This window comes from Coenobita brevimanus, chromosome 27 (genome assembly GCF_032717465.1).
Source record: "Coenobita brevimanus isolate Jiangsu-jjx chromosome 27, ASM3271746v2, whole genome shotgun sequence".
In the NCBI taxonomy this organism is placed as follows: Eukaryota; Metazoa; Arthropoda; class Malacostraca; order Decapoda; family Coenobitidae; genus Coenobita; species Coenobita brevimanus.
The window spans coordinates 7,449,917-7,477,056 of record NC_136980.1 but is presented as its reverse complement, the minus strand read 5'-3'; the positions used below and the strand labels follow the sequence as shown (position 1 = coordinate 7,477,056).

The window sequence follows — 27,140 nt, the reverse complement described above, 5'->3', positions numbered from 1 at the left end:
AAGATCCCCAGATAAGGCCTAAAAAAACAGCTTGCTCTGGCCTCCCCAGGTGATATTATACAAGTGGTGCAAAATGGAAGGAAGGCAGCCTGATGGTGGAGAACAGAGTGATCTGGATGCAATCTGTGTGTGTCCACATCCTCCAGGACTGAAAGGTTTGGCTACAGATAGATAGGCAGACAAAAACAGATACCTAGAAAGATGGATTGAGATACATAGGCAGACAAAAAGATATCTAGAGAGATAGATACAGATAGACAGATATACATACATACATAAAAAATAATTCACAAGTATGTGTGATGTATGAAGTTCAACTCCGTAGGAAAACCGAAAGGTGGAACAGAATCAAGCTCGATATTCCACCTTTCATTTCTCCCAGCAAGTTATGCTTCATACACCAGTATATTGATGTAAAACAATCTCACCATTCTTTACAGCAGATGACATAAAATCCTCAGACAAAGCATCAAAAACCATCTTGCTCTGTCCTCCCCAAGTGACGTTCTTCGGGATAACCTTGAGTTTGTCTCGTATGGGTCCGTTCATCAGCCTGTCCAGTGGGTCAGAGTGTTCCAAAACATGACGGTTGTACAGCGACTCTGGAATGGTCAGAGTAGGGGGGATTAGGGGTAGATACGAGAATATCTGAAAGGGGTTTACCCATGATCTACAAATATTACTGAAGTACAGTATTGCCCAGATAATTTTTCAGTGTTATAAGGAGTGGCTGAGGTTTACATATAATGCACTATCACTCGGACAAGAGGCTGGTCTTCACTCCCTTTTTTTTTTTTTTTTTTTTTTTTTTTTTTTAACAGAAGAGGAAGCAAAAACAAATGCATAAAAAAAAATAATCCTTTCACCAGATTACTGGCATCCTCCATTCATAAAATAGGTGTAACAGTTGGACTTGAACAGCTGTAGGTTGGAGTTTGGGGGGAAACAACTCCAGGGAAGCGAGTTCCAGAGAGATGCAATTTGGGGAATAAAAGAATTCTGATAGGCAGAAGTTCCGCAATACAGCTGTGTGACATTCCAGTCATGAGCACTACCAGATGCCCATGTAGCATGAGGGAAGGCATGGAGAGGTGGCACAATGGACGCAACTTCGTCAGAGCATTTGCCATAAAAGTATCTGAAATAATGCAAGGGAGGCAACATTCCTTCCTACTTGTAGGGGAGGTAGTTTATTTGTAACAGTAGGGTTATTAATAATTCTAACAGCTCTGTTCTGAATTTTGTCTAGTTGCTTTAATGCAGGGGTTCCCAACCTTTATTTACCCATTACCCCATTTTCCACACCTCCCTTCACTCATTACCCCTCATTGCTTATGTTTCCACAATTGCATTTTAGCTGCTTAACATTTTGATGCCTAGATTTTAGTTTGAATGTAGGACTTAATTAAAGGTTAGGCTAAAACCAAGAGAGTTATTGCAAGGAGTAATTTATTTTTATTATTAACACTAATACCAAATTAACATGACTTTAAACATTCATCTCTGAATTTTAGTATAGGTCTGAAAGTCTATCATAACTGATATGATTTTTAGATTTTTTTTTTTTTTGTTACCTCCCCCATTACCCTTCACAAAAGACCAAATTACCCCACTTGGGGTAATTTACCCCAGGTTGGGAACCCCTACTTTAATGCAACCTCGCCACATTCATTCCACAAGGGTGAGCAATATTCAAGCTGAGAACGCACATGACTCATAAATTATGGCTAACTGCTCGTCAGTGAAGAAGTTACGAACTCTGTTCAATAATCCAAGTTTCTTTGAGGCTGTCCTGGGGGAGGCGGTGGCTGAATCAGTAAAGAGGTGGCCTGCAGTCCTAATGGATCCAGGTTTGAATCCCAGTTGGGGCAGGGAACAATTTATGGATTTGAATTTCATAAAAAGCAGACTTTACTGATCTATCAGAAGACCCGCCGACATGTAAAAATACCCCTGCTAATACCAGTACACCTGTCCTGTATGAGACAGCCCTAGCATGTGTGCAATATGGATGGTGGGTGTTAGCACCGAAGTGGTGACACGTGGAGGTGTAGCAGGACTACTGGGCCCCAAGGAGGACTACTGGGGCTTGGGGATAAGCCCTGAAGCCTTTGCCCAGAGTGGGGGACGTTAAAAAAAAAAAAAGTGATCTGACATAAGCGGTCCAGCTGAGGGCATTGTTAAGTGAGACACCGAGAATTTCAATACTTATGGAGATGGGAATATTAGTAGCACTGAAGGCAACATACAAATCACACAATATCTGTCTATTAGTTAACTGTATATATTTGGTTTTACTAGCATTAAATGAGACAAGGTTGTTTTGTCCCCATTCATTGATTATAGATATGTCTTGATTTATGGAGACGGCTGTACTGAGTTGAGAGTTAGAGATATTAGACTTTGTAAATGGGTGTTTCAGTGTGAATGAAGTATGAAGTGTTGAGTCATCTGCATATGAATGGATGGAATTGTGGGTGACAGACGAGATCAATGGGGGGCGTCAGTTCAGATTTTTGGTTGAAAATGAAATTATGCATCAATCTACATGAAATTTTACTGGATAATAGCTATGATACCTACTTAAGCGTGTAGAAAGTTTCAGGACGATACATGAAAAAAAGAAAAATATTCAGTAAAATCTTCATATATTTAACCTAACTTTCACTGACTACTGCTCCTAAGTGAGTAATCATATAATCATTTTAAAAATATTAGTGATTAAATTAATCATTTACAAATAAAGCTCAGGGATTAGTTTTGCCAAATATAGCTATTAACCAATAAACTTTCATGTAAATTGATGCATAATTTCATTTTCAACCAAAAAAAATGAACTGATGCTCCATAATATGAATCAGGAACATGGCTGGCACCAGAACTGATCCCTGTGGCATGCCGGCATTAACTGAGTGGAATTTGGAATATACATCATCTACTTTTACTCAATATGAGGAAGGCAGAGGAACAAAAGACGTTAGTTCATAACAAGGGAGTTTGGACAGCAGGGAACGGTGACACACACTGTCGAATGCTTTAGAAACATCAAGGGCTACTGCATGAGTTTCCCCATGTTGGTCGACTGATTGGTGGACGGTATGAATCAGGAGACTGAGTATGTCAATGGTGGATCTTTTGTGGTGAAAACCATATTCCCTATCACTAATTAAGTTGTTGGGTTCAAGATGTTTAACTATGTGCTTCTTAATTATGATTTCAAATACTTTACCAAGGAAAGATGTGACAGCTACTGGTCTGTAATCAGAGGGGTCAGAGTAACTTCCTTTCTTTGGAACTGGGTGGATATTGGCTTCTTTCCATGAATTAGGGAATGAAGAAGTAAGTATGCATAGTCTGAATAATTTAGCTAGAACAGAGGAAAGTTCTGGGGAACACTTTTTCTGAACAATTGGAGGAATTCCATCTGGGCCCGGAGATTTGTTGGTTGGTTAAATGTCTAGGATGGATTTTACATATCTTTCCTGTATTTTAAGGGGAACAATTTCAGGAGAGTCAAATTCTAGCACTGGGACGTTCAGGCCGACTTCCTCCATGGTTGAATTTCTGGCAAAAGTACTGGCAAAGATATCTGCTTTCCCACACGGGTAATTTGTAATGGTGCCATCTGAAGATTTTAGTGGGGGAGTGGATGATGACTTGTTAAAGTTATTATTGAAAGAATTGAGAGTTGACCAGGATATTCTGTTGTCATTAGGGTTGTTAAGTAGTTCTGATAATTGATTTTGAAGAAAGTTTGATTTAACAAGATTTATTACAGCTTTTGCATGGTTTCTAGCAATTTTAAATTAACAGTGATTCAGAAGTTTTTATTTTAAGTAAGAGTTATATGCTAATGACTTTTGGGCCGTTGCTCTGACACAGATTCTATCAAACCACTTTGAAGAGTTCAATCTTTTAGTGAACTGTGGACTTGGCATGAATAAATCCATACCAGCTAGTATTAGGTCATTAATGTGGGACTGGGTAGAACTGACATCACTAGAGAAGAAAGACTGACATGGAATGTCAGCATGATAATTTCTAATTCCATCCCAGTTTGCCCTATCAATTTGCCATTGGGTCACCCTGAGAGGTTCAGATTGGGGAGGTTTGGGGGTGCTGACTAATGAGGCTTGTATGAGATTGTGGTCAGAGGATCCAAGTGGTGACAGTACCTCTATCCTGTACTGATCTGGATTATTTGCCAGGAATAGATCTAAGAGATAAGCATTATGGTCAGGATTATCATGTATTCTGGTTAGTTACCAACTGCATGAGATTAAACAATTCTGCAAACAGCTTGCACTCTAGACCAGCATCATCAGTCCTAGCAGAATGCAAAAATTATCAATCTATCTGTCTACTGCCAGATGCCTTAACCCCATAGGGGGTGGCCACAAACAAAGCTCCTCCATGTTGCCCTGTCCCCTGCCATTTCACTGCCCTGCTCCCAGCTCACAGCCCCCTCTCTCATATACCTCTCCACTCCATCCCTCCATCTCATCCTTGGCCTCCCCCTCCCTCTCCCCCCTCCACCTCACTCACATACACTCTCCTCATCAGTCTCTCACTCTCCATCCTCTCCACATGGCCAGACCACCTCAATGTGTTTCTTCTAACGCTTCCTATCACATCCACATCCACACCACAGTGCTCATTCACATCCTCATTTGTCAGTCTCTCTCTCAATGTGACTCCACATGCTCCTCTCAAATAACTCATTTCCACGGCTCTCACTCTTGACTTCTGTCCCTCCAACAAGGTCCAAGCTTCACTTCCATGTGTTAGAGTTGGTATCACAATACTGTCATGTAATAACTTTTTCACTTCCATGATCACTTCCCTGTTTCTTATCACTACTTTCAAGGAACCAGCAACCTTTCTTCCTTGTTGTACCCTTTCAAGCACTTCACCCTCCAAACTTCCATCCTTACTCATCACACTACCCAAATACCTAAACGCACTCACATTTTCCATTTCCTCCTCATGCAACCTCACTGTACATTCACTGACTTCATTTCTCTCAAAGACCATAACTTCACTCTTTCCTACATTCACCTTTAACGTTTCTTACATACTCTCCCAAACTCATCCACCAAGCCTTGCAGCTCCCCTTCATCTTCCCTTAACAACATAGTATCACCTGGAAACAACAGTACAGGGAGTTTCCAAACACTACCCTCTCTCATTATGGCCACTCCAACATCCACTGCCCTACCATGTATCTCTTTTATAACCCATCCATATACAGATTGAACAACCATGGAGACATCATTGACACCCTGTTTCAATCCAAACTTCAAGTAGAAAAATTCACTCAGTTCATTACCCACACGCACTGCAGCCTTAGCACTCTCATACATAGCCTACTCTTCACAGCATTCAACAACTTCCCATCTACTCCATATATTCTTAATACTTTCCACAATCCTTGTCTATACACCCTGTTATATGCTTTCTCTAAATCCATGAAGGCCGCATACAACTTCTTTCTCTTCCCAAGAAACTTTTCCACATTATGTACGTTGAATTCACCCAAAATGGCAATTCCAGTGCTAAGGGCAAGGTTAAGGTTACTCAACTGTGTGGATATGGAGTCAAAAACACTGGGTTCTGAAGGAGCATTGGGGGAGCAATAGACTACACAGATATATCTGGTAATATTTAGATAATTTAGTTTATTGAGTGAGTAATCGATATTTGTTGAAGTTTAAAAGTGTCAACTGCATATTCACATTTGATATAACAAGAGGTGCCACCCTTGCTACGGAAGTTTGTGAGGAGATGGTAACCAGGACAACAAAATGGGGATATTTTGGTAAAGGGAGAGATTTGTGGTTCTGTGAGGAACAAGGCCAGAGGGGATATGGACTGTCATGATTGAGTAGCCTAGCCCCAGGCCCTTACACTCCTGTCTATTGTATATATGGTAAAACAGGATTGATGAAGTTACCCATTACAGGATCCAGGAGTATGACTGAAGGACTGCCCATATAACTTTGCATTGTTGTGAGCTTACTGCACCCCTATTCTCTCGGTCAGCTATTTAACATTTGGTATCTTTATATATTTTTAAGCAACTGAACCAAGAATAAGACGATGTGACACTGACATGATAATGTCCCTACAAGTTTAGTTAGTTTGTAAAACAAGGGTTGTGATCATATTTATGTGGGAAAAGACAACAGACAGGAAAAGGTGCATTCTGTACATGAGAAGCTCTGTGGAGTAAATCTGAATTTGCCAGACTTGATAAACCAAAAAAATGAAGGTTACACAAAGAATATTTTTAACTTTGGTGCCTTTGAAGTTTCTCCACTGAACAGCATCATAAAAACCTAGGAGCACAATGGAAAAATTCCGCAAGCAACAAGAGTCCAAAATTCCATATTCTGTTTTCTGCAGTGTTGGACTGGATGACTCTGTCTCTGGCTGTGGATGGATCCCTTGCTCATTCATGGTTCATCTAACAGTTTCACTGACTGTCACCCCATCTCCAGCATCAATGATCATTCATTTCGTTTTCGTTTTTAAAGGCTCCAACATGCTTGCATGTGTCGGCCTTGGTCACCTAATGGCGGCTCTCCATGCTGCACGATCCATTGCAGCCTCCCTGTTCAGTCCCTTAACCCTAAGGTCACACTTAATGACCTCGTCCCATGTCTTTCTCGGTCTACCCCTCACAACCCCACCCCCAATATTAACACTTCTCACCTTCCTCACCCAACTATCATCCCCCATCCTCTCCACATGTCCAAACCACCTCAATCTACCTCTCCTCATCACAACACCAATACAGTCCAGTCCCATCCTACCTCTCAACTCTTCCATTGTAAACCCAGCCCCTCCAGGCCTTGGACGCAGGGACGCACTGCACATCCACCTAATCATTGTCATTTCTGTACGTCTGAGCCGGCGAATGTCTTCCTCCTTCACTGCCCAGGTCTCACTGCCATACAGCATTACACTCCTAACACACGCTGCATACAAAGACCCCTTAGCACGTAGGGAGAGCCCCCTCAATGTCAGGAGAGGCAAGAGCTCCCTGAACTTCTTCCAACCACTTCTCACCCTAGCCACAGAGCTAGCTCCAGCCCCACCTCCAGCACACAACATGTCTCCTAAATAACAAAACTCTTCCACACACTCAAGAGATTCACCAGCAAGTTCAATTCTTTCACGTCTGACGATCTCCACCTGCTCACCCCGGCATGCCGTACACATAAAATCAGCATTATCTCGCAGTCTACCTCTGATACCACTACATCTCTTATGCACCCATTTATCACACACACCGCACAAGATGGAATTACTTCCCACGCCCTTGTGGCAAACTGCACATGGCCACTCTCCCTCGTCTTTGACAGTACCGCCACCAGCCCTGGATATCATCACTTTTGTTTTATCTGCATTTACCCTTAAACCCTTTTGCCCCATACCATCTCTCCACTTCCTAAACCTTTCCTCCGCCTCCCTTTCATTCTCTGCAATCAACACCAAATCATCAGCATACAACAACTCCCATGGGAGTCCGTTTCTAAAGTCACGTGAAAGGGCTTCAAGTACCATGATAAACAACATGGGACTCAAGACTGACCCCTGATGCACACCAACATTCACGGAAAACTCATCACTCAAATCTCCATTCACTCTCACCTGGGTGTGAGCACCCACATACATGGCCATAACCACCCTAACCAGCCACTCCTCCAAGCGTAGCTTTCTCATTGCCCACTTCACCACCTCTCTAGGGACTCTGTCATAACAAACATAAAATGTGCATATATAAGTATGCACATTCTCTACACAACTCCACATAAAGACTGAGAAAGCACTTGCTTGTTTGTTTTACCCAGTGACCCTAGATGCTAGCACTTATTTCTCTACCATTTTAAGCATGAACTAAGGCTGTGTAATTATTTTCAAAGATACAGTCGTGTCCCTCATTCTAATGACTTGTAAATGATAAAATGCTTGAACTAAAACATACTGAATATTTAGAACATAATATTATATCACTGTGGTTAGGGTGAATCTCAATACAAAGACCTAGACAGCAGTCTTACGTCATGGAGCTGTGGCAGACTGCTATAAATTTGCAAGTCAGATGGTACACACACACACACACACACACATTGACAGTAGTCAATCACGAGAGTATTATGGAAGAGTTCAAAAATGATACAATTAGGCAAGTAAGCAGTGTGATAGACCATAGCAGTGATATTGAGGAGAAGATAACACAGGTGAATGAAGCTGTGCAAAGCTACAAAAATGATGTGGAAACTACGTATGCTGAAATGGTGAAAGTAAAGAAAGGCTTAGAAACAAGGGCAGAGCAAAAAAGCATTACTGAAAGAAGTATCAGAGGAAATCTGTAGTAAAGATATAGAGGAACACAAAATCTATCTATCTATCTATCTCCCCGATGCCCTAATCCCGCAAAGGGTGGCCGCAGACAAAACGCCTCCAAGTCGCTCTGTCACCCACCATTTGACTACCCTCCCCCCAACTCACCCCCCCCTCCCTCATATACCTCTCAACTCCATCCCTCCACCTCATCCTCGGTCTACCTCTCCCTCTCCCTCCCTCCACCTCACCTACATACACCCTCTTAGTCAGTCTTTCATTCTCCATTCTCTTCACATGTCCAAACACAAAAGGTTAGGGAAATACGAGAAAAGCAAGACAAGACCTCTAAAGGTAACTTTCCAGAGTGTAAACACTGTGGAGGAGATACTAAAAAATAAAATGTATGGATACATAGTTAACAGCAATGAAAGTTACAAAAAGAGCCTAAACTATACGAAATTATCAAGACATAAAGAAGTATTTCTTAGAAGTTGGTTGGGAAAATGAGCTTAGAGGACAAGATTTAAATGCTGTATATAAAAAATTCTGTGAATTTTATGAAATAGGAGTCCAGAAGTACATCCCACAGCATAAAGAAGCAGATAAGAAAATACAGAAATGGTTCAATACAGAATGTAAAAAAATCAAAAGAAAGAAGAGATTTGTTGTGGAATAGATACAGAAGACACAATAGTGAAAGGGTGTATAATAATTACAAACAGGCAAGAAGCGATTATACAAGAATAAGGAGGGAAGCCCAAAAACAGTTTGACGAGGATATAATAAATAAAAGTAGTGATCAACCAAAGCTATTTTACAGCTACATCAGAAGCAAAACCAAAGTAAAAGATATAATACAATCCATTACGGATGAGGGAATCACCTATACACGAGAGAAAGATATTTGTAAAGTGCTAAATAAGAATTTCCAATCAGTTTTTACAGGAGAAAAAAATTTTGAGAGGGACTATGTGGAACATGCATGTCCACACATACTACCAGATATACAAATAGCAGAAAAAGTAATACAGGAGGAGTTAAGTAAATTAGACAGAGGAAAAGCAAGTGGTCCTGATGAAATTTCATGTTGGGTACTACGAGAATGTGCAAAGGAGTTACGTAAACCATTATCTTTAATTTTCAAGAAATCCTTGAGTCAAGGTAAACTACCTGATATTTGGAAGAAAGCAAATATTGTCCCCTTATTCAAGAAAGGAAATAGACAAAATCCACTCAACTAACGACCAGTATCACTGACCAGTGTTGTAAGCAAGATATTAGAAAAGCTTATAAGAAAAGCTTGGGTAAATCATCTAGAAGAACACAGTATGATAACAGAAAGACAGTTTGGTTTCAAAAAAGGAAAATCATGTGTTACTAATCTGTTGAGCTACTATGACAGAGTAACAAACACAATACAGGAAAGAGAAGGATAGGTGGGCAGTATCTATTTAGATTTCAAGAAAGCATTTGACACAGTACCACACCAAAGACTTTTATGGAAACCGTACCGTCAAGGAGGAATTCGAGGCAAACTGTTTTGTTGGATGCAAGATTTTCTCATAAAAAGAAAAATGAGAACAGTACTAAGGGGACACTACTCATCATGGAAAGAAGTGACTAGTGGAGTACCACAGGGTTCAGTGCTGGCACCAATCATGTTTTTAGCGTATATAAATGATATAAACAGTAACACTGGAAATGAAAGCTATCTGAATATGTTTGCAGATGATGCAAAAATACAAAGGAGAATTACTAACACAGACTCTTGTAAAGAGCTACAAGAAGAATTAAATAAACTCCATGAATGGAGTAATACATGGCAAATGGAATTCAGTGTGGACAAGTGTCATGTAATCAAGTTTGGTAAAAGTGGAAAAAGACCTGATTGGGATTATACGTTAGGAAATAAAACCCTACACACATCAGAAAGAGAGAAGGACCTAGGTGTGATTATCAATAACAGACTATCTCAGGCTGACCACATCAGCGAGAAGGTATGGAACATGTATACACTGCTTGCAAATATGAGAATAGCATTCACATACATAAATTAAGACATGCTAAGAAGGATAATATCATCATTCATTAGACCAACCCTGCAGTATGCATCAGTAGTCTGGAGTCCATCTCAAAAAACACATAGACAAGATAGAAAAAGTTCAAAGGGCCGCTACAAGATGGATACCAAGCTTAAGGGACCTAAGCTACGAAGAAAGACTAAATAAACTGAATCTACCAACACTACAGGAAAGAAGGAAAAGAGGTGACATGATAATGCTATATAAGTGCATATCAGGGAAGGAGAAAATAGACATAAATGATTACTTAACATATAGAGAAGCATCAGCAACAGGACACTGCAAAAAACTGCATAAGAAGAGAGGTGATAAAGACGTAAGGATATTCAGTTTCCCAAACAGAGCAATTGATCAATGGAATGCACTACAGAATGAAATAGTGTGTGCCAAATCAATTCACAAATTTAAGGATATGTACGATAAATATGGTTTAAGACACGGAACAGTACAAGCTTGACTCATTCCTGTAAAGATACAATTAGGTAAGAACACACACACACACACACACACACACACACACACACACACACACACACACACACACACACACACACACACACACAATATAAAAGAACTTGAAATGAATACACAAGAATACGTAGGGAGGAAGAAAGGAATTTTGACAAAGGTATAATACAAAAATGTAAGGATGAACCCAAACTGTTTTATAGATTAGTCAATGGCAAACTGAAACAAAAGGAAGGAATCACCAAACTGAAAGCAGATGGAGAGGTCTATAAAGATGTGGCAATGCAAGCAGAAATAATGAAAAATTTGTTTCCAATCAGTTTTCACTAATGAAAAGGAGTTTGTGGAAGGGGAGGGAGTGACTAGAAATGCAGTGATAAAAGATATAAAAGTGGAAGTACAGGAAGTGTATTATATCCTGGAAACTCAAGATGTAAGGAAAACCCCAAAACCAGATGGAATCTCTAATTGGGTACTGAAGGAATGCAGAGAACAGCTGGCAGATAAGACTCACAATTTAATTGTGTGTTCTCTGGAAGAGGGGAAAGTGCCTCAAGAATGGAAGAGAGCAAATGTGGTACCAATTTATAAGGGAGGAAACAAGGAAGAACCCCTGAATTATAGACCAGTGTCCCTAACCAGCATAGTCGCAAAATTGTGCAAGAGAATTCTGAAAGATAGATGGATAAAATATCTGGAAGAGATGAATATCTTGGCGAATAGTCAGTCTGGATTCAGAAGTGGAAGGTCATGTGTTTCCAACCTGTTGAGTTTTTACTTAAGAGCAATTGATGTGCTTCAGGAGAGAGACTGTTGTGTGGATTGTGTGCATTTAGATTTCGAGAAGGCCTTCGACAAGGTACCCCATACGAGACTAATGTGGAAACTAGAGCATATAGGAGGATTGAAGGGGAACCTCCTGGAACGGATGAGAGACATTTTGAGAGACAGACAAATGAGGACAGTAATAATGGATTGGATGTCTGAACGAAGGGAAGTAACAAGTGGAGTCCCACAGGGCTCGGTGTTGGCACCAGTAATGTTCCTGATTTACATAAACGATTTGGTAGATGGAGTGAACAGTTATGCAAGTCTGTTTGCTCATGATGCAAAATATCTTGAGGAAGGTAGAGGTTGAGGAGGATTGTAAAACGCTGCAGGAGGATCTGGATAGGATACACGACTGGAGCCGGATGTGGGAAATGAAATACAATGCAAAGAAATGTAATATACTGGAAATGGGTAAAAGTTCCAAGAGGCCATCACTGAATTATTTGATGGGTAATGAACCAATCACAAAAGCGAGAGAAGAGAAAGATTTGGGAATGATGGTCCAGGACAGTGTGTCACCTGAAAAACACATTAACAAGACAGTTAGAGAGACATATAAACTCCTGACTAATATAAGAGTTGCTTTTCATTGTATGGATGAGGAGATGATGAAAAAATTGATCATGCCCATGATTCGCCCCAGGTTAGAATATGCAGCAGTAGTGTGCTCCCCACACAAAACGAAAGATATAAACAAGCTTGAGAGAATACAAAAAACAGCAACCAAGATGGTCCCCAGTCTGGCAGATCTGTCATACAGAGAGAGGCTGGAAAAGCTAGATTTGCCTTCCTTGGAAGAAAGGAGAGAGGCAACATGATTGCCGTGTTCAGGACAATGATGGGAGTAGATAAAACTGACAAAGAAGATCTGTTTTTATGGGATATGAGAGTAACAAGAGGACACGGAATGAAACTGAAGAAGACAAGCTGCTTGAAAGATGTCAAGAAATATAGTTTTCCTTATAGATGTATGGACCTGTGGAATAGCCTGGACAAAGAGATCGTCCAGTCTAAAAACTTAAACGAGTTTAAAGCTAAATTTGACTTATTGAGAAACAGAGACAGGACCCCACGAGTGCAGCTCATTTCCTGTATATCACAAGTAAATACAATTAGATACACACACACACACACACACACACACACACACACACACACACACTTGGAATCATGGAAATCAGGTAAGGTAGAGGTGCTAATTAGTTGAGGCTTCACAATGTGTGAGGGGAGTGTCAGGGTAAGGATTACTGAGTAATACTGGTACAGTTGCGAGCAGATGACCCGAGGCCACCTAGTCCACCAAAAGGGAAGGGCGGGGAGGGGGCAAGTGGTTGGCTGCAGTATTTAACGTATGAGATTAGAGGTTGTAATAGGTTTATTCTGACATAGAAAACCAACGTGTCTTTAATATTCGAGTGATAAAGTCGAACGATTACTGTCTATAAATGTTTATCATCATGAACGGGTCAACTAATCTCCACCCCCCATACGTGACGTCACATGGTGCCTACGTCACAAACCAAGGTGGTGATGGAGCTGCACACGCAGGATACCCGTGTGTCTCACATGAATGAACGCACCACTATTTGGATTCCTGTGTTGTAATAGCTGGTACTATGGTTATACAGTAAATATATCTACCACGTGTATGACACGTTAATCATTTATCAGTATAATACATTTACTTGCATGGTGTTGATTGGAGACCAGTTGGAACTGCACATTGACAAATTATCACTGAGTTTGTTTTTGCCTGAACAGCTGCCTGAATCTTGGTCAAGTTCACAGCTACCACTGTTGCCAGATAAAACACCAACATGTTGGTGGACTAGGTGGCCTCGAGTCATCTGGTCGCAACTGTACATTTGGCATACACCATGTCTTTTTATTTTTTTTCATGAGCATTATATCCATGACAAAATCACCCAACACACTCCCAGTCATTTTCAAAATCGCCCAAAAAGGAGCAACATGCAGCCGTTCAAATTTATGTGCAAATCATTTCCAAATGTCACCCAATCTGGCACAAAACACGCACTCCTGGCAACAATGCCCTACAGTCCATGGTGATAGAAGCATCAGGGAGAGTTGCCAAGTATCAATAATGCGAGATATGTGCATTCGGTAGGGTGGTTAAGTGGAAAGTCTGATGACTCCCAGCCACTCAATAAAAGGGACCCATAGTCCGAAGACTTTCCGTGGGTACTGTACGAAGATGCAATCAGTGCTGCCACTTGGCACACTAGTTGAAAAACTCATTTTTCCTTACTTACATATCTGAAACTTGTGGCAGATGGGGGCACTCACCATCCTCACTCAATGTAGTGCTGCTTTGGGTGTCTACCATTTCCTCTCACCCTTCCTTCCTCTTCTGTCTTTGTTTCCTTCATTCTTTCCTCTTCCTTCTGTCTATGGGTGACTTTACACTCCCTCTTCTGTCTTTCTTTCCTTCAATCTTTCCTTTTCCTTCTGCCGATGGATGACTCTACACTGAGTGACAAGCCAAATGGTTTCCAGTACACCAGGAAGACATTTATAATGCTGGCTGGTAACCATATAACCAAATTAGGGTGCCTGGTGGTTTAGTAGGTAATTAAGGTGCTCCAATCAGATTGAGCCTTTGTAGGTTTATATCCAAGGGGTGATTGGGGTTCACTGCTCATGTAATGCCACTTAGAGATGAGCGAGGCTGGTCTCTCTCATCTTAAATGTCAGGACCAACTTGCATAGCCTGCTCCTCATGGGACAACAAAGGACTGGATGTTGGATGGATGGATATATCTAAAACACTGAGACTTCCTTGTGGACAGATGAAATTGTAGATGCTGATCCCACAAATGTTGAGGTGCTGTGCAGACAGACAGATTCCATATATTCCTAGATGTATGGCAAGGTTAGTCAATGGTATGAAGCACCTTATATGGTCTGCAAATCATGTGTCTGTGCAACCTTCATTTGTCTCATGACGAAAGATGGTTATACAGATATTGTAGATTAGACAGAAAAACAGCTAGATGGATAAATAAAGAGTGTTACATACCTAGATGACTGGCAAGTGTAGTCAGTGGAATTTGCTGCCTGATGTGATTCACAGATCTCACATTCTGTGTGTCCTTTCTCCGCCTGGCCAGGATATTATAAAAGTTTACCCCATTTGTCACATTTTCTATAAGGTCTTCAGCCTCAGCCCAAAGCTTGGTTGCCTCAGACATTTTCTTTGCATGGACAGCCAAGGCAACTTCCTTGGTCTTGTTGTCGATACTTTTCTCACCGGCTGAATCGATGAGGGACTGGGAAATTAAAATGAAGAATGAGATCATCATCAACACTATCATCATCGTAGCTATCATCACCATCATCATCATCATCATCATCATCATCAATATCATCACCAGTACTAACTGTGGCATATAGGTAAGGTCCCCAGGACAAAACAGCATCGACTGGGGAAATCCATGAGTCCCCTAACGCAACACCCGCAAGCTGGCAGTCTATCTTCTTCAGCTGAATTGCCTGCAGAGGAAAATCAAAATAACATGAGCAAATGCTGTTTTTTATATTTAAAAAAAAAAAAAAGGGATATTTTCATAACCAGGCAACAGAGCTGTGTGGTTATACTGACAACATGACAAAGGAACCAACATACAGGCAACCCCTCTCCACCACTAATGCAAAATTAACAGCTAATGATGGGATGCTATAAGGCCTTCAAGCACACAAAGATATATACTACTCCTACACTTACTTTGTTCAGTGTGACAGCAAACTGTGAGGCCATCTTCCCACCATAGGACTCGGCAAAGATGTACAAGGGAATGGTCTGGAACTCGGGAACCTGAAAAAGAAATACATTACAGTAATATATTGTTAACGAGCTAACTAATTAATCATTTAAGAGAAATGATGACAAAGTCTGTCAATAGCTAGATGCCTTAATCACAGATGGGTGGTTAGGGGCATTAATAGTCATGACCTCTATTTATCATCTACCTACCTATTCACATACCAATCAATGGCCAGGCGCCTTAATCCTTGAAGGGGTGTCCATGTCACTCTGCCTTCCATCAAAAGGCCGCCCTGCCTCCAACTCACACCACCCTCATTCATATACCTCTTCACTATCATCTCTCCATCCCACCCATGGTCTCCCTCTTCCCCTCTCCACCTTACTCTCCTTGTCAGTCTCTAATTCTCTATTCATCCCAAATGCTCAAACCTAGCTACATGGAACCATAATTATAACAAGTCCCCAGGCAGACCAAACAGATAATCTTTCCCTGAGAGAGAGAGAGAGAGAGAGAAATACCTTAGTAAAGAATCCTCGCATGAAGGCCACAAGGTCATTAGCGATGGCGGTGTTGTTACGAGGCAGGAGTTTGGGGTCTTCAACATAGCTGTATCCGGTGCCCACAGGGTTGTCCACAAATACCACATTTACTTCACTTGTCTGGAATATAAACACATGTTACTACACTGGGTGGTAATCATATCAGATGATGCCTTGTGGTTTAGTGAGTTACGGCACATCAGCCAGATGGAACCAACAGGAGTTCTATCTGAAGGATGATTAGATTTATTGCTTATGCAAAACCACTCACTGATGAGTGAGGCTGGCCACTGTTGCCTTAAATGTCAGAACTGAGAAGCCTAGCTCCGGTGCCTATGTTCTGTTGCTGTGTGTGTGTGTGTGTGTGTGTGTGTGTGTGTGTGTGTGTGTGTGTGAGAGAGAGAGAGAGAGAGAGAGAGAGATAGGGTATTCGAATTCAGTATTTGTATTCAAATATGCTTGCATACAGTTACTATGTTTATTTGTACAGTATTTGAATTCTTGTTATTAGATTTCAAGGTCTTCACATTTGTATATGAATACCTGGGCAAGATATTCACATTCATCGAATAATCTGATGAATGGTCGCAGATTTATTACCAGAAATAATCAACCATTTAACTGATAACTTCAGTTTGAAGCGTGGCGTGACGTGAACCGTACAAAGTTGGTGTTGCTCAACATGTCAGATGGTACTGCTGAATGTGTCCAGTATGTCTCAGTACAGAATGTGGACAGATGAGATCTTGGTAACTGGTGTGAGAATGGCTCTGTCTTCCGTCTCACACACAACAGATACGTTGTGTGAGCCTGACTTTGCAAATGAGTTTATGAAATCGTAAAGTCAGGATTTGGTGCATGAATTCGTGGTCTGAGCTTGAAGCAGTAACTTATGCTAAAGACAAAGTTAAGCTGATAAAATCTGCCTATATTACTTAATACAAAGAATTACATGATCAGGATGATGGGAGTAATCACTGTAATGAGTCTATTCTACTTGTGCAGGGATAGTTGTATTATAATTTTATAATGTTTATTTTCTATCCAGGTTCTATAATGTTAACTAAGAGATTGAATACTGGCATCTTTCTGAGTAACACTACAGTTCAATGAAATACCTAAAAATTATAAAATGTCATGTAAGGATTAATCAGTGGGGTATGAACATTTCATTATCCCCCCCCCCCAAGACAGAAGTGGTGCCATCAGAACCTGCTGTAAATACAGTAAGACTTCACTATAATGGATCAATTGGGGCCCAAGCCAGCCCAAAAAATGCAAGTAAAAGCGACATCCGGACTTTCCCCCGCTAACCCTGACTTTTTCACTGTTTTGACTACCATTGTGGTACTATACTGTGTTATAACTTCATTACATTAATCAAATGGTATACTATATATAATAATACTATACTGTACACTGGTAAACATGTCCTTTATTTACCTTATTGTGGTGAACATACCTGAAGTGGTCAGGCAGTCCAGACTGCTTCTGGCTTTATCACTTTTTCCGACATACAGGAATTTAGTCCTGTTGCTCCTCAAGTCCGATAAAAGCGAATTCCGGTCTACTGAAGTCCGTTATATCGAGGTTTTACTGTACGGTGCAACTTCAGGAGCATGTACCTCTAACCTGCTGCAGTAACTGAAGGTACGGCTACTCAACTGGTGGTGTAACATTTCTTAAGCAACAGACTGCTGGTCCTTCAGCTGAGGACTTTATTTTTATTTTTCTCCAGGTGCATGCGATGGGTGGTAGTTGGTGGCAATCATCATCCACTCACTTAATGTGCTTCCTATTGCCTCCTTCATTTTTATCACTTTTACTGTGTCTGCCCTCATCTCTTTCTGTTTCATCTTTCCTGTCACTTTTTATTACACTAGTCTCCTTTCATTTTCAATTGGCTTTACATTGAGTGACAAGCCTAATGGTTTCCCATAAGCCAGGAAACCACTTAAAATACTGTAACGATATAATCAAACCAGATATGTTCCCTATGTGTCAACAAGTGGGCTGGCAGAAGGTTAGTGCCCCTCCCCATGAAGCAATTCACTCAGAGACAAACTGCAACCCCTTGTGGCATCTGGCTATAAACAGATAGATAGATACACAGGTAGACAGTGTATGTGATGAGGAGAGTCAATAATATTAGTCCTTTTCCAAGGGGCAAAGTAAAAAAGATTTAATTTCCTCAGCTCAGGGGAACAATTATATGTTCATGCAAAGGGGGGAGGGGACATCCCATGACAAAAGGAGAGGGCCAAGTCTCAAGAGCCTAGAGATAAAGCTATGTAAAACGACTGTGCACATAATTTTTACGGGTAACTGGTGAGAAATGAAAAGGGGGAAGTACGATTATCATGACATCCGTGCTTTTGTCCTGGGAACTTAGTGCCATCATAATGATGACATTCAGAGCATGGCAGGTAAATTAATTCAGTTCTGGAGGTCACCACAGGTATGATTTTTAATGCCTGTTTGACAAATACCAGTTTAATGATTTACATGATAAAGGGTGATTTTAGGTGTAGATTATTTCAGGTGTAAATTATTGATGACTAGAAGTTGAACTATTAGTTGTACATTACTAGAAATAATCAGTTTCATATCATGAAATAAAACAAAAAATTATGCTAAAAATATTTATAGGTTTAGATCTTGCTAGGGTTTCTGAAATTTAATGCTGAACTGTTGAATTTCACATGAAATAACTAAATTTATCATTATGGTAAATATTATAAATAAAATAGAACGTGCAAGCAGAGTGAGAGAAGAGTTCTGGACAAATGTGGAAGAGTACATGGAAAAGTTTGGAAGGAATGAGAGAGTGTTTTTGATTGGTGATATGAATGGTAAAGTAGGTAATGTGAAGGTGGATGGAATAGTTGGTGAGTGAGGTGTGCCTGCTGAGATAGATGAGAATGGCAGTGCATTAGTGGACATTTGTGCTGGGAAGGGGTTGGTGATAGCCAATATCCTCTTCAGGCACAAGATGATCCACAGGTATACATGGCGAGTGATGAGAAGGGTGGGTGGTGAACTGAATGAAAGGAAGGCAATGATTGATTATGTGTGTGTGTGGATGAAAGGATGCGAAAATGTGTAATGGATGCAAGAGCTTATAGAGGTTGGGGGAGTGGACTTTCTGACCACTACTTGGTGGTGGCCAGAATCAAGGTCCAATTAAGATGGAGGAATAGAAGACGGGAGGGACGGGAAGAAGGAGTATTTGTAAGGAGAGTGGAAAGGTTACAAGAGGATGAGAAAAAGGCAAAGTATAAGAGAGAAGTGGAGGAATGATTGGGCAAATATGAATTGGAGTAGATGGGGGACGTGGAAGGTGTGTGCAGGTATTTACAGAAGAAATATGTGCAGCATGTGATGTGGTGTGTGGGATGAAGAGAAGACGGAGGGGTGTGCAAGGAACAGCGTGGTGGAATGAAGAGGTAAGACAGGCTGTGGCACAAAAGAAGAAAGCATACAATGAATGGATGAGAAATAGGGGCGCAGAAGAAGTTGAGAGGCGGAGGAGAGAGTTATATGCAGAAAGAAAGAGAGAGGTGAAAAGATTAGTAGGAGAGAGTAAGAAGAGAGCGGATGAGGAATTTGGAAGGAACTTGAGTCTTTTTCTAACGGAGACTCAGCTGTCTGAGGCAACTGACAGCAAACCCTTTTCTGTATCCTCCTACTTTCTCTATACTCATTTCAAAGCCAAAGGTGGCTGTTGTGTATATATACGCAACGACTTATCTTGCTCTCGTGTTCCTGAACTAGATTCTTCTGAATTCTCTACACTCTGGCTTCGGCTTTCCTGTCATTCTCTGACTAAATATATCTGTGCTGTTTACTTATCCCCTAATTCTACTGACTATCAAAAATTCTTCAACTATCTTACTTCTATGATGGAACACATTCTATCCATTTCTCCTTTCTCTGAAATCTCCATTCTAGGAGATTTCAATGTTCACCACCACCTTTGGCTCTCCTCTCCTTTCACGGATCCACCTGGTGAACAAGCCTACATCTTTTCTATCCTTAATGACCTAGAGCAGCTTGTACAGCACCCTACCCGTATCCCTGACTGCCTTGGAGAGAGCTCCAACATACTTGACCTCTTCCTCACAACTAATCCTTCTGTTTACTCTGTTAATCTTTCCTCTCCGTTGGGCTCCTCCGATCACAACCTTATTACCTTAACCTGTCCTATCACTCCGGTACGGCCTGTGGACCCTCCAGGGAAACGTTGTCTGTGGCATTTTGGAGCCGCGGACTGGGAGGCCCTCAGGCAGTACTACTATGATTTTCCCTGGAATGATTATTGCTTCCATGGCCAGGAGCCATCTGAGTGTGCCTTGTGCATTACGGAGGTTATTCTCTAGGGCATGGAAGCATACATTCCTTTCTCATACCCTTTGACTAACGCAAGAAAGCCTTGGTTTAATCACGCTTGTTCTAATGCTGTCCGAAACAAGGAGAGGGCCTACAAAAGGTACCGGAGCCAACCCACCCCTGGATCACATCATCTTTACGTTTCTGTCCAGAATCGTGCTAAGTCTGTTCTTCGCTCTACTAAAAATAATTTCATCCATACTAAATGCTCTCAACTCTCCAACTCGAATTCTTCCCGCTCCTTCTGGCACCTTGCCAAAAATCTTTCTAACAACTTTACCTCATCATCCTTCCCTCCTCTTTTCTACTCTGATGGTTCTGTAGCTATTTCTTCTACTGATAAAGCAGATCTCTTCCCACAGACTTTCTCCTCCAATTCCACCTTAGACGATTCCGGTGCTCTTCCTCCATCACTACCCCCCTCTGACTTCCTCATGGCTGACATTAAAATTTCTTCAGTTGATGTATTTTCTGCCATCACTGGCCTCAGTACTAACAAGGCATATGGGCCGGATGGGGTCCCTCCTGTTGTTCTCAAGAACTGTGCTTCTGTGCTTACACCCTGCCTAGGCAAACTCTTTCGCCTTCGTCTGTCAACTTGTACCTTTCCTTCTTGCTGGAAGTTTGCCCTCATTCAGCCAGTCCCAAAGAAGGGTGACCATTCCCAACCCTCCAACTATTGTCCAATTGCTTTAACATCCTGTATTTCAAAAGTTTTCGAGTCAATTCTCAATAGAAAAATTTTAAGGCATCTTTCCTATCACACCCTTCTTTCTGATCGTCAGTATGGGTTCCGTCAGGGACGCTCCACTGGCGATCTTCTCACCTACCTTTCAGACTCCTGGTCATCCTCCTTTCGGGACTTTGGCAAAAGCTTTGCCATTGCACTTGACATCTCAAAGGCTTTCGATCAAGTCTGGCATAAATCATTAATTTCCAAACTGCCCTCTTATGGTTTCTATCCTTCTATCTGTGCCTTCATCGCTAGCTTCCTTTCTGGTCGTTCTATAGCCGCTGCTGTAGATGGCCATCGTTCTTCTCCTAGATCTATCAACAGTGGTGTTCCTCAGGGCTCTGTCCTATCGCCAACTCTCTTCCTTTTATCCATCAATGACCTTCTAAGCTGTACATCTAACCCTATCCACTCATACGCTGATGACTCCACCCTTCACCTTTCCATTCGGTTCTCGCAACACCCATCTCAACAGTTACTTCAACAAACAAGGGTTGAGGCTATGGCACACCTAATGTCTGACTTGGCTCGTATCTCTGACTGAGGTAAAAATAATATGGTTGTTTTTAATGCATCAAAGACTCAGTTCTTACACCTATCAACCCAACAAAATCTTCCACAGGTATACCCACTAATGTTTAATAATATTCAGCTTAATCCTGCATCATCCTTGAACATGCTTGGGGTTTCATTTACTCAGGACTTATCTTGGAAAGATCATATTACATCTCTAGTAAAATTTGCTTCTAAGAGATTGGGTGTGCTAAGCCGACTCCGCTCTTTCTTTACCCCTGCACAATTGTTGACTCTATACAGGGGTTTTATTCGCCCCTGTGTGGAGTACAACTCTCATGTGTGGGGAGGCTCCCCACATACAGCTCTTCTCAATAGGGTGGAGTCAAAGGCTTTTCGTCTCATTAACTCTCCTCCTCTTACTGACTCCCTTCAACCTCTGTCTCTTCGCCGCACTGTTGCATCTTTATCTCTTTTCTATCGCTACTTTAATAGTCACTGCTCCTCTGAACTGTCTGCTTGCATTCCTCCACCTCTACAACGGGCGCATAGTACCCGTCTGGCAGCAAACTCTCATCCCTTTTCTGTCCAACTCTCTAATGCAAGAGTTAACCGTTACTCCCAGTCTTTCATTTATGCAACAGGTCAGCTCTGGAACTGTCTCCCTCTGTCTGTATTTCCTGCTGCCTATGATCTCCAGTCTTTCAAACGCAGTGTGTCCAAGCATCTCAAAATGATCGGATCTTGAATTTGGCTCTCTATTGTATTTTGTTTTTCTCTTGGAGGGAACTGTTACTGCGGGCTCATGGCCTTTGGTTCCTTCTTTCTCGCATTAAAAAAAAAAAAAAAAATGGAGGGACTAAGAAAATGTTCTGGAAAGAGGTGAAGAGAATAAGACAGGGTGGAAGAGAAGTTAGCAGGGAAGTGAAAGATAAAAATGGTAGAATACTAGTGGAGAAAGGAGAAAAAGTGAGCAGATGGGGAGAACACTTTAAGGAATTGTTGAACATAGAGGATGGAAGTAATGCGAGTATAAGTGGCTGGGGAATGGCTGGGAGAAGGAGGGAGGTGAGAAGACAGGAAAAAATCAGTAGGATAGAAGTTGTGGAAGCAATGAAGAAAGTTAAATTGGGGAAAGCCCCAGGAATTGATGGAGTGTGTGGTGAAATGCTGAAGTATGGGGGAGAGATAGTAGTAGAATGGATGTGGAAAATGCGCAGATTAGCCTGGGAGGAAGGTAGAGTCCCGGAGGATTGGAAGTCAGGTATAATTATTCCCTTGTACAAAGGAAAAGGGGAAAAAGAAGTGTGTGGTAATCATACGGGCATCTGTCTTCTTAGTATAATAGGTAAAGTGTATGGCAGGATACTTATTGACAGAGTTAGAGAAAGAACAGAGGAATTAGTTCGAGAAGAACAGGGAGGCTTTAGGAAGGGAAGAGGTTGTGTAGATCAGATATTCATTCTTAGATCTTTAGTGGAAAAGTTTCTATAGAAGGGAAAGAAGTTGTATGCGGCTTTCATGGATTTGGAGAAAGCATATGACAGGGTGGATAGACAAGGTTTGTGGAAAGTATTAAGAATATATGGAGTAGATGGGAAGTTGTTGAATGCTGTGAAGAGTAGGCTATGTATGAGAGTGCTAAGGCTGCAGCGCGTGTGGGTAATGAACTGAGTGAATTTTTCTACTTGAAGTTTGGATTGAAACAGGGTGTCAATGATGTCTCCATGGTTGTTCAATCTGTACATGGATGGGGTAATAAAAGGAGTACAAGGTAGGGTAGTGGATGTTGGAGTGGCCCTGGTGAGAGAGGGTAGTGTTTGGAAACTCCCTGTACTGTTGTTTGCAGATGATACTGTGTTGTTGAGTGAAGATGAAGGAGAGCTGCAAGGCTTGGTGGATGAGTTTGGGAGAGTGTGTAAGAAACGGAATCTAAAGGTGAATGTAGGGAAGAGTAAAGTGATGGTCTTTGAGAGAGGTGAAGTCAGTAAATGTACGGTGAGGTTCGATGGTGAGGAATTGGAAAATGTGAGTACGTTTAAGTACTTAGGTAGTGTGATGAGTAAGGATGGAGGTTTGGAGGGTGAAGTGCTTGAAAGGGTATAGCAGGGAAGAAAGGTTGCTGGTTCCTTGAAAGCAGTGATAAGAAGCAGGGAAGTGAGCATGGAAGTGAAAAAGTTACTACATGACAGTATTGTGATACCAACTCTAATGTATGGGAGTGAAGCTTGGACGTTGCTGGAAGGACACAAGTCAAGAGTGAGAGCAGTGGAAAAGCGTTATTTAAGAGGAGCCTGTGGAGTCACATGGAGAGACAGGCTGACAAATGAGAATATAAAGGAGCGTTGTGGTGTGGATGTGGATGTGATAGGAAGTGTTAGGAGGAATACACTGAGGCGGTTTGGCCATGTGGAGAGGATGGAGGATGAAAGACTGATGACGAGTGTATGTGAGTGAGGTGGAGTGGGGAAGAGGGAGGGGGAGGCCGAGGATGAGATGGAGGGATGGGGTGGAGAGGTATATGAGAGAGGGGGATGTGAGTAGGGAGCAGGGCAGTGAAATGTCGGGGAACAGGGCGACGTTGAGGAAATTTGTTTGTGGCCACCCCAAATGGGATTGAGGCGTCTGGCAACAGATAGATAGATAGTAAATATTATCATCCTCAAGAGAAGCCAGTTTTATGGTACCCATTCTATACTGCTTTTTCCGTTCACTACACTTTATAGGAAATTTCCATTGGTACAGTACATAATACATTTTATCCTCTGGGTTGTGACATCTGAAAAACATTGACTGAAAGTTCAGTAAACTGGCAATTTGTGTTATTGAAGCTGTGGTTTTGTTCTCTTTATCTTTAGCATAATCATGCGTCAGTGCTGCTGCAAAGGTCTGAGGCTGATCCTTCTACATTTACAAGTATGACCTAACCCACAGTACCATCTACCTGGAAGGAGACAAAACACTTCAAACCATCACATCCACACCAGAAGCTTAATACTGACAAAACTGCCATCTTCACTGTCACTTGCAGAAGCAGGGGAATTGAAGGATTTAATAAGTACTGTACATTGGAGCCATATGTTATCCAAAGTCATAGCCATTTGTCAACAACTTTTCTTCAAAACAAGTGTGATGGGCTACAACAAAGTGCTATCTCTATAATGAAACTTGTTCCAAACATTAATATTACTGTAGATATTTGGCGCAATAGACAAATGAGTACCTATCTAGGAGTGACTGCCCACTTTATACATTACTGGAAGCAACACTCAATAAAGTTATCCTGTCAGAGATTTACAGCTCATCACACCTCAGAGAGTATCCTTTCTCACTCTGAAGATGTAGTTAATTTCTTTTAGATCACCAACAAAACGTCTTATGTAATCAGAGACAATGCATCAAACATGATTAAAGCTTTCTCCTTTTCTGGACCCCAAGCCCCCCAAACACAACCAACATATTTTACAGGTAGACAAGGTCTGACAGCAGTTCAAAGAATGACTCTGAATCAGAAAGTGAGTCTCTAGATGTACAAAACTCTTCAGATGATGTATGCAGTTTCCTTCCTGAACACGACCCCTGTTTTTCACAAACTCTGCAGTTTGTTGTAAATGCTGGAATGAGGGAAGCTGGACCATTGCAGTAGGTTGTATCAAGGGTGTCTGCCCTGGTAGTGAATGTCAGAAAATCTACTCATGCAAAAGATTTGCTACAAGGAGAGACCAGACTTCACACAGCAACACTAACTCAATGGAATTCTGAAGTCAATATGCTTCAGTCCTTATGGAAAATTCCTGAAAAAATGTTGGCCAAACTATGGACTACTGTATCTAAGCTAACTTATCATGATCAGTCTGTGCTTATTGAATTGGTAGAAGTCTTGGCACCTTTTGCTAAAGCAACAAATTTCATACAGGGTCAGAACACTGTCACATCTAGCTATGTCATACCATGTGTCCTAGGGCTGAAATCTGAGCTCAGTAACATGCAGTCAAGGCAGAACAGTCATTTTGTCCTGAAACTTGAAGTAAATCAAAAGGTAGTTCAGTGGGTTAGAGCACTCCCCTCTGACCGAAGGGTCAGGGGATCGAATCCACCCAAGGGTCATTGGTAGACATCAGGATGGGCATCCGGTCATAAAATGCTACATGCTCCAGTCCAAAAGTCCTCTACCCAGGGGCAACGCCTTACCCCTTTGGGGATACCTAACATAAAACCAAATTATTATTTTTTTTTTTCTATGCAAATTTATCAGAAGTCTCTTTTGTTTGCCTTTCATCAGTTCTTCTTGGCCACATTATCCTAAAATTTGAAAAAACTGAATCATATCACCATTTTGCTTCACACAAAAAAGGTATTATTAAAAAATATCTTTAAAACTCTGAAGAATAAAAGTGAGGCTCACAAAATGACCCTACTAGGGACCTGGCTTAGTATATGTTGTGATGGCCTACCAGGAAAACACAAACATGTCTACTGCTGTACTTAGGATACGTTTGATATCCCAATATTGAATACTGGCACCAGTCATGAAGTCATGTATCATTGTATAACTTCAGTATGGTACTAGGCTGACCTGTAGCTAGAAGTTATTTTTTAACGAAGAGTATTCATGATGCATTAATGAATACGGTACAGGGTGTGTGTGTGTGTGTGTGTGTGTGTGTGTGTGTGTGTGTGTGTGTGTGTGTGTGTGTGTACACATACCCAAGCATTAGTCCTGTTCTCCTGTGCTAAATTCTTAGGTCCAATCTCAAGGAAGTTCCCGATTCCTGTAGAAGATGCGCCTGGTCCTCCCTGTAGCCAAAGAACCAGGGGGCGGGTCTTGTAGTCCACAGGGGCAGTGGTGTAGTACAGCCAAAAGAACATATGAGCTTTTTCGCGGACGTTGACGTATCCCCATGTCTCCTTGCCTTGCTTGATGCGGTTTGGTACCTCTGCAGCTGACAAAAAGAAATTACATATCATTAATATTATCATTATTATTCTTTATTATCATCATTTACGAAACAGACGCAACCTTTCCATATTTTCTACTGAAACGAGTCTTTCACACGTTACTTGTTATTATTCCTGGATTACTACAGCTACCGGAAATTTTTATAAAATTACCTCTAAGAACAATAAATGAGGATTTAGAAAGCATAAAGATTCTGCCAGTAGCCAGCCATTGTTAACGTTCCTATAGTGCACTTCTTAAATCTGAAACCTGGCTGTCAAATGCAAGTGAGGTTAGGTTGGATTAGGTTTGGTTAGGCTACGTTAGGTTTGGTTAAATCATTAAGATTCCACAGTAGCCGCCATATTTAACTTTCCTATCGCGCACTTCCCCCTGTGGCAGAGGGGACACAATCTGGCTGCACTATGGGGTGGTATTACTACTCTGTGGCCAGGTTGTGTTAGGAAGAATTCTGCCACCGTATTCCCTGCGTGTCATAAAAGGCGA

General features: G+C 41.4%; 1 protein-coding gene across 1 annotated transcript in view; it reads right to left on the bottom strand.

Annotated features, from left to right (window-relative positions):
- Positions 1-27,140, bottom strand: part of LOC145394560 (retinoid-inducible serine carboxypeptidase-like) — a 79,818-nt gene that overhangs the window by 17,050 nt on the left and 35,628 nt on the right. Inside the window, exons 2-7 of the mRNA XM_080268401.1 lie at positions 26,402-26,637; positions 16,039-16,179; positions 15,478-15,567; positions 15,135-15,245; positions 14,773-15,022; positions 429-602 (exon numbers count right to left, since the gene is read on the bottom strand). Coding sequence (XP_080124527.1) covers positions 429-602; positions 14,773-15,022; positions 15,135-15,245; positions 15,478-15,567; positions 16,039-16,179; positions 26,402-26,563 — 928 coding nt within the window. The 5' untranslated portion in view covers positions 26,564-26,637. The remainder of the gene's footprint in view (positions 1-428; positions 603-14,772; positions 15,023-15,134; positions 15,246-15,477; positions 15,568-16,038; positions 16,180-26,401; positions 26,638-27,140) is intronic.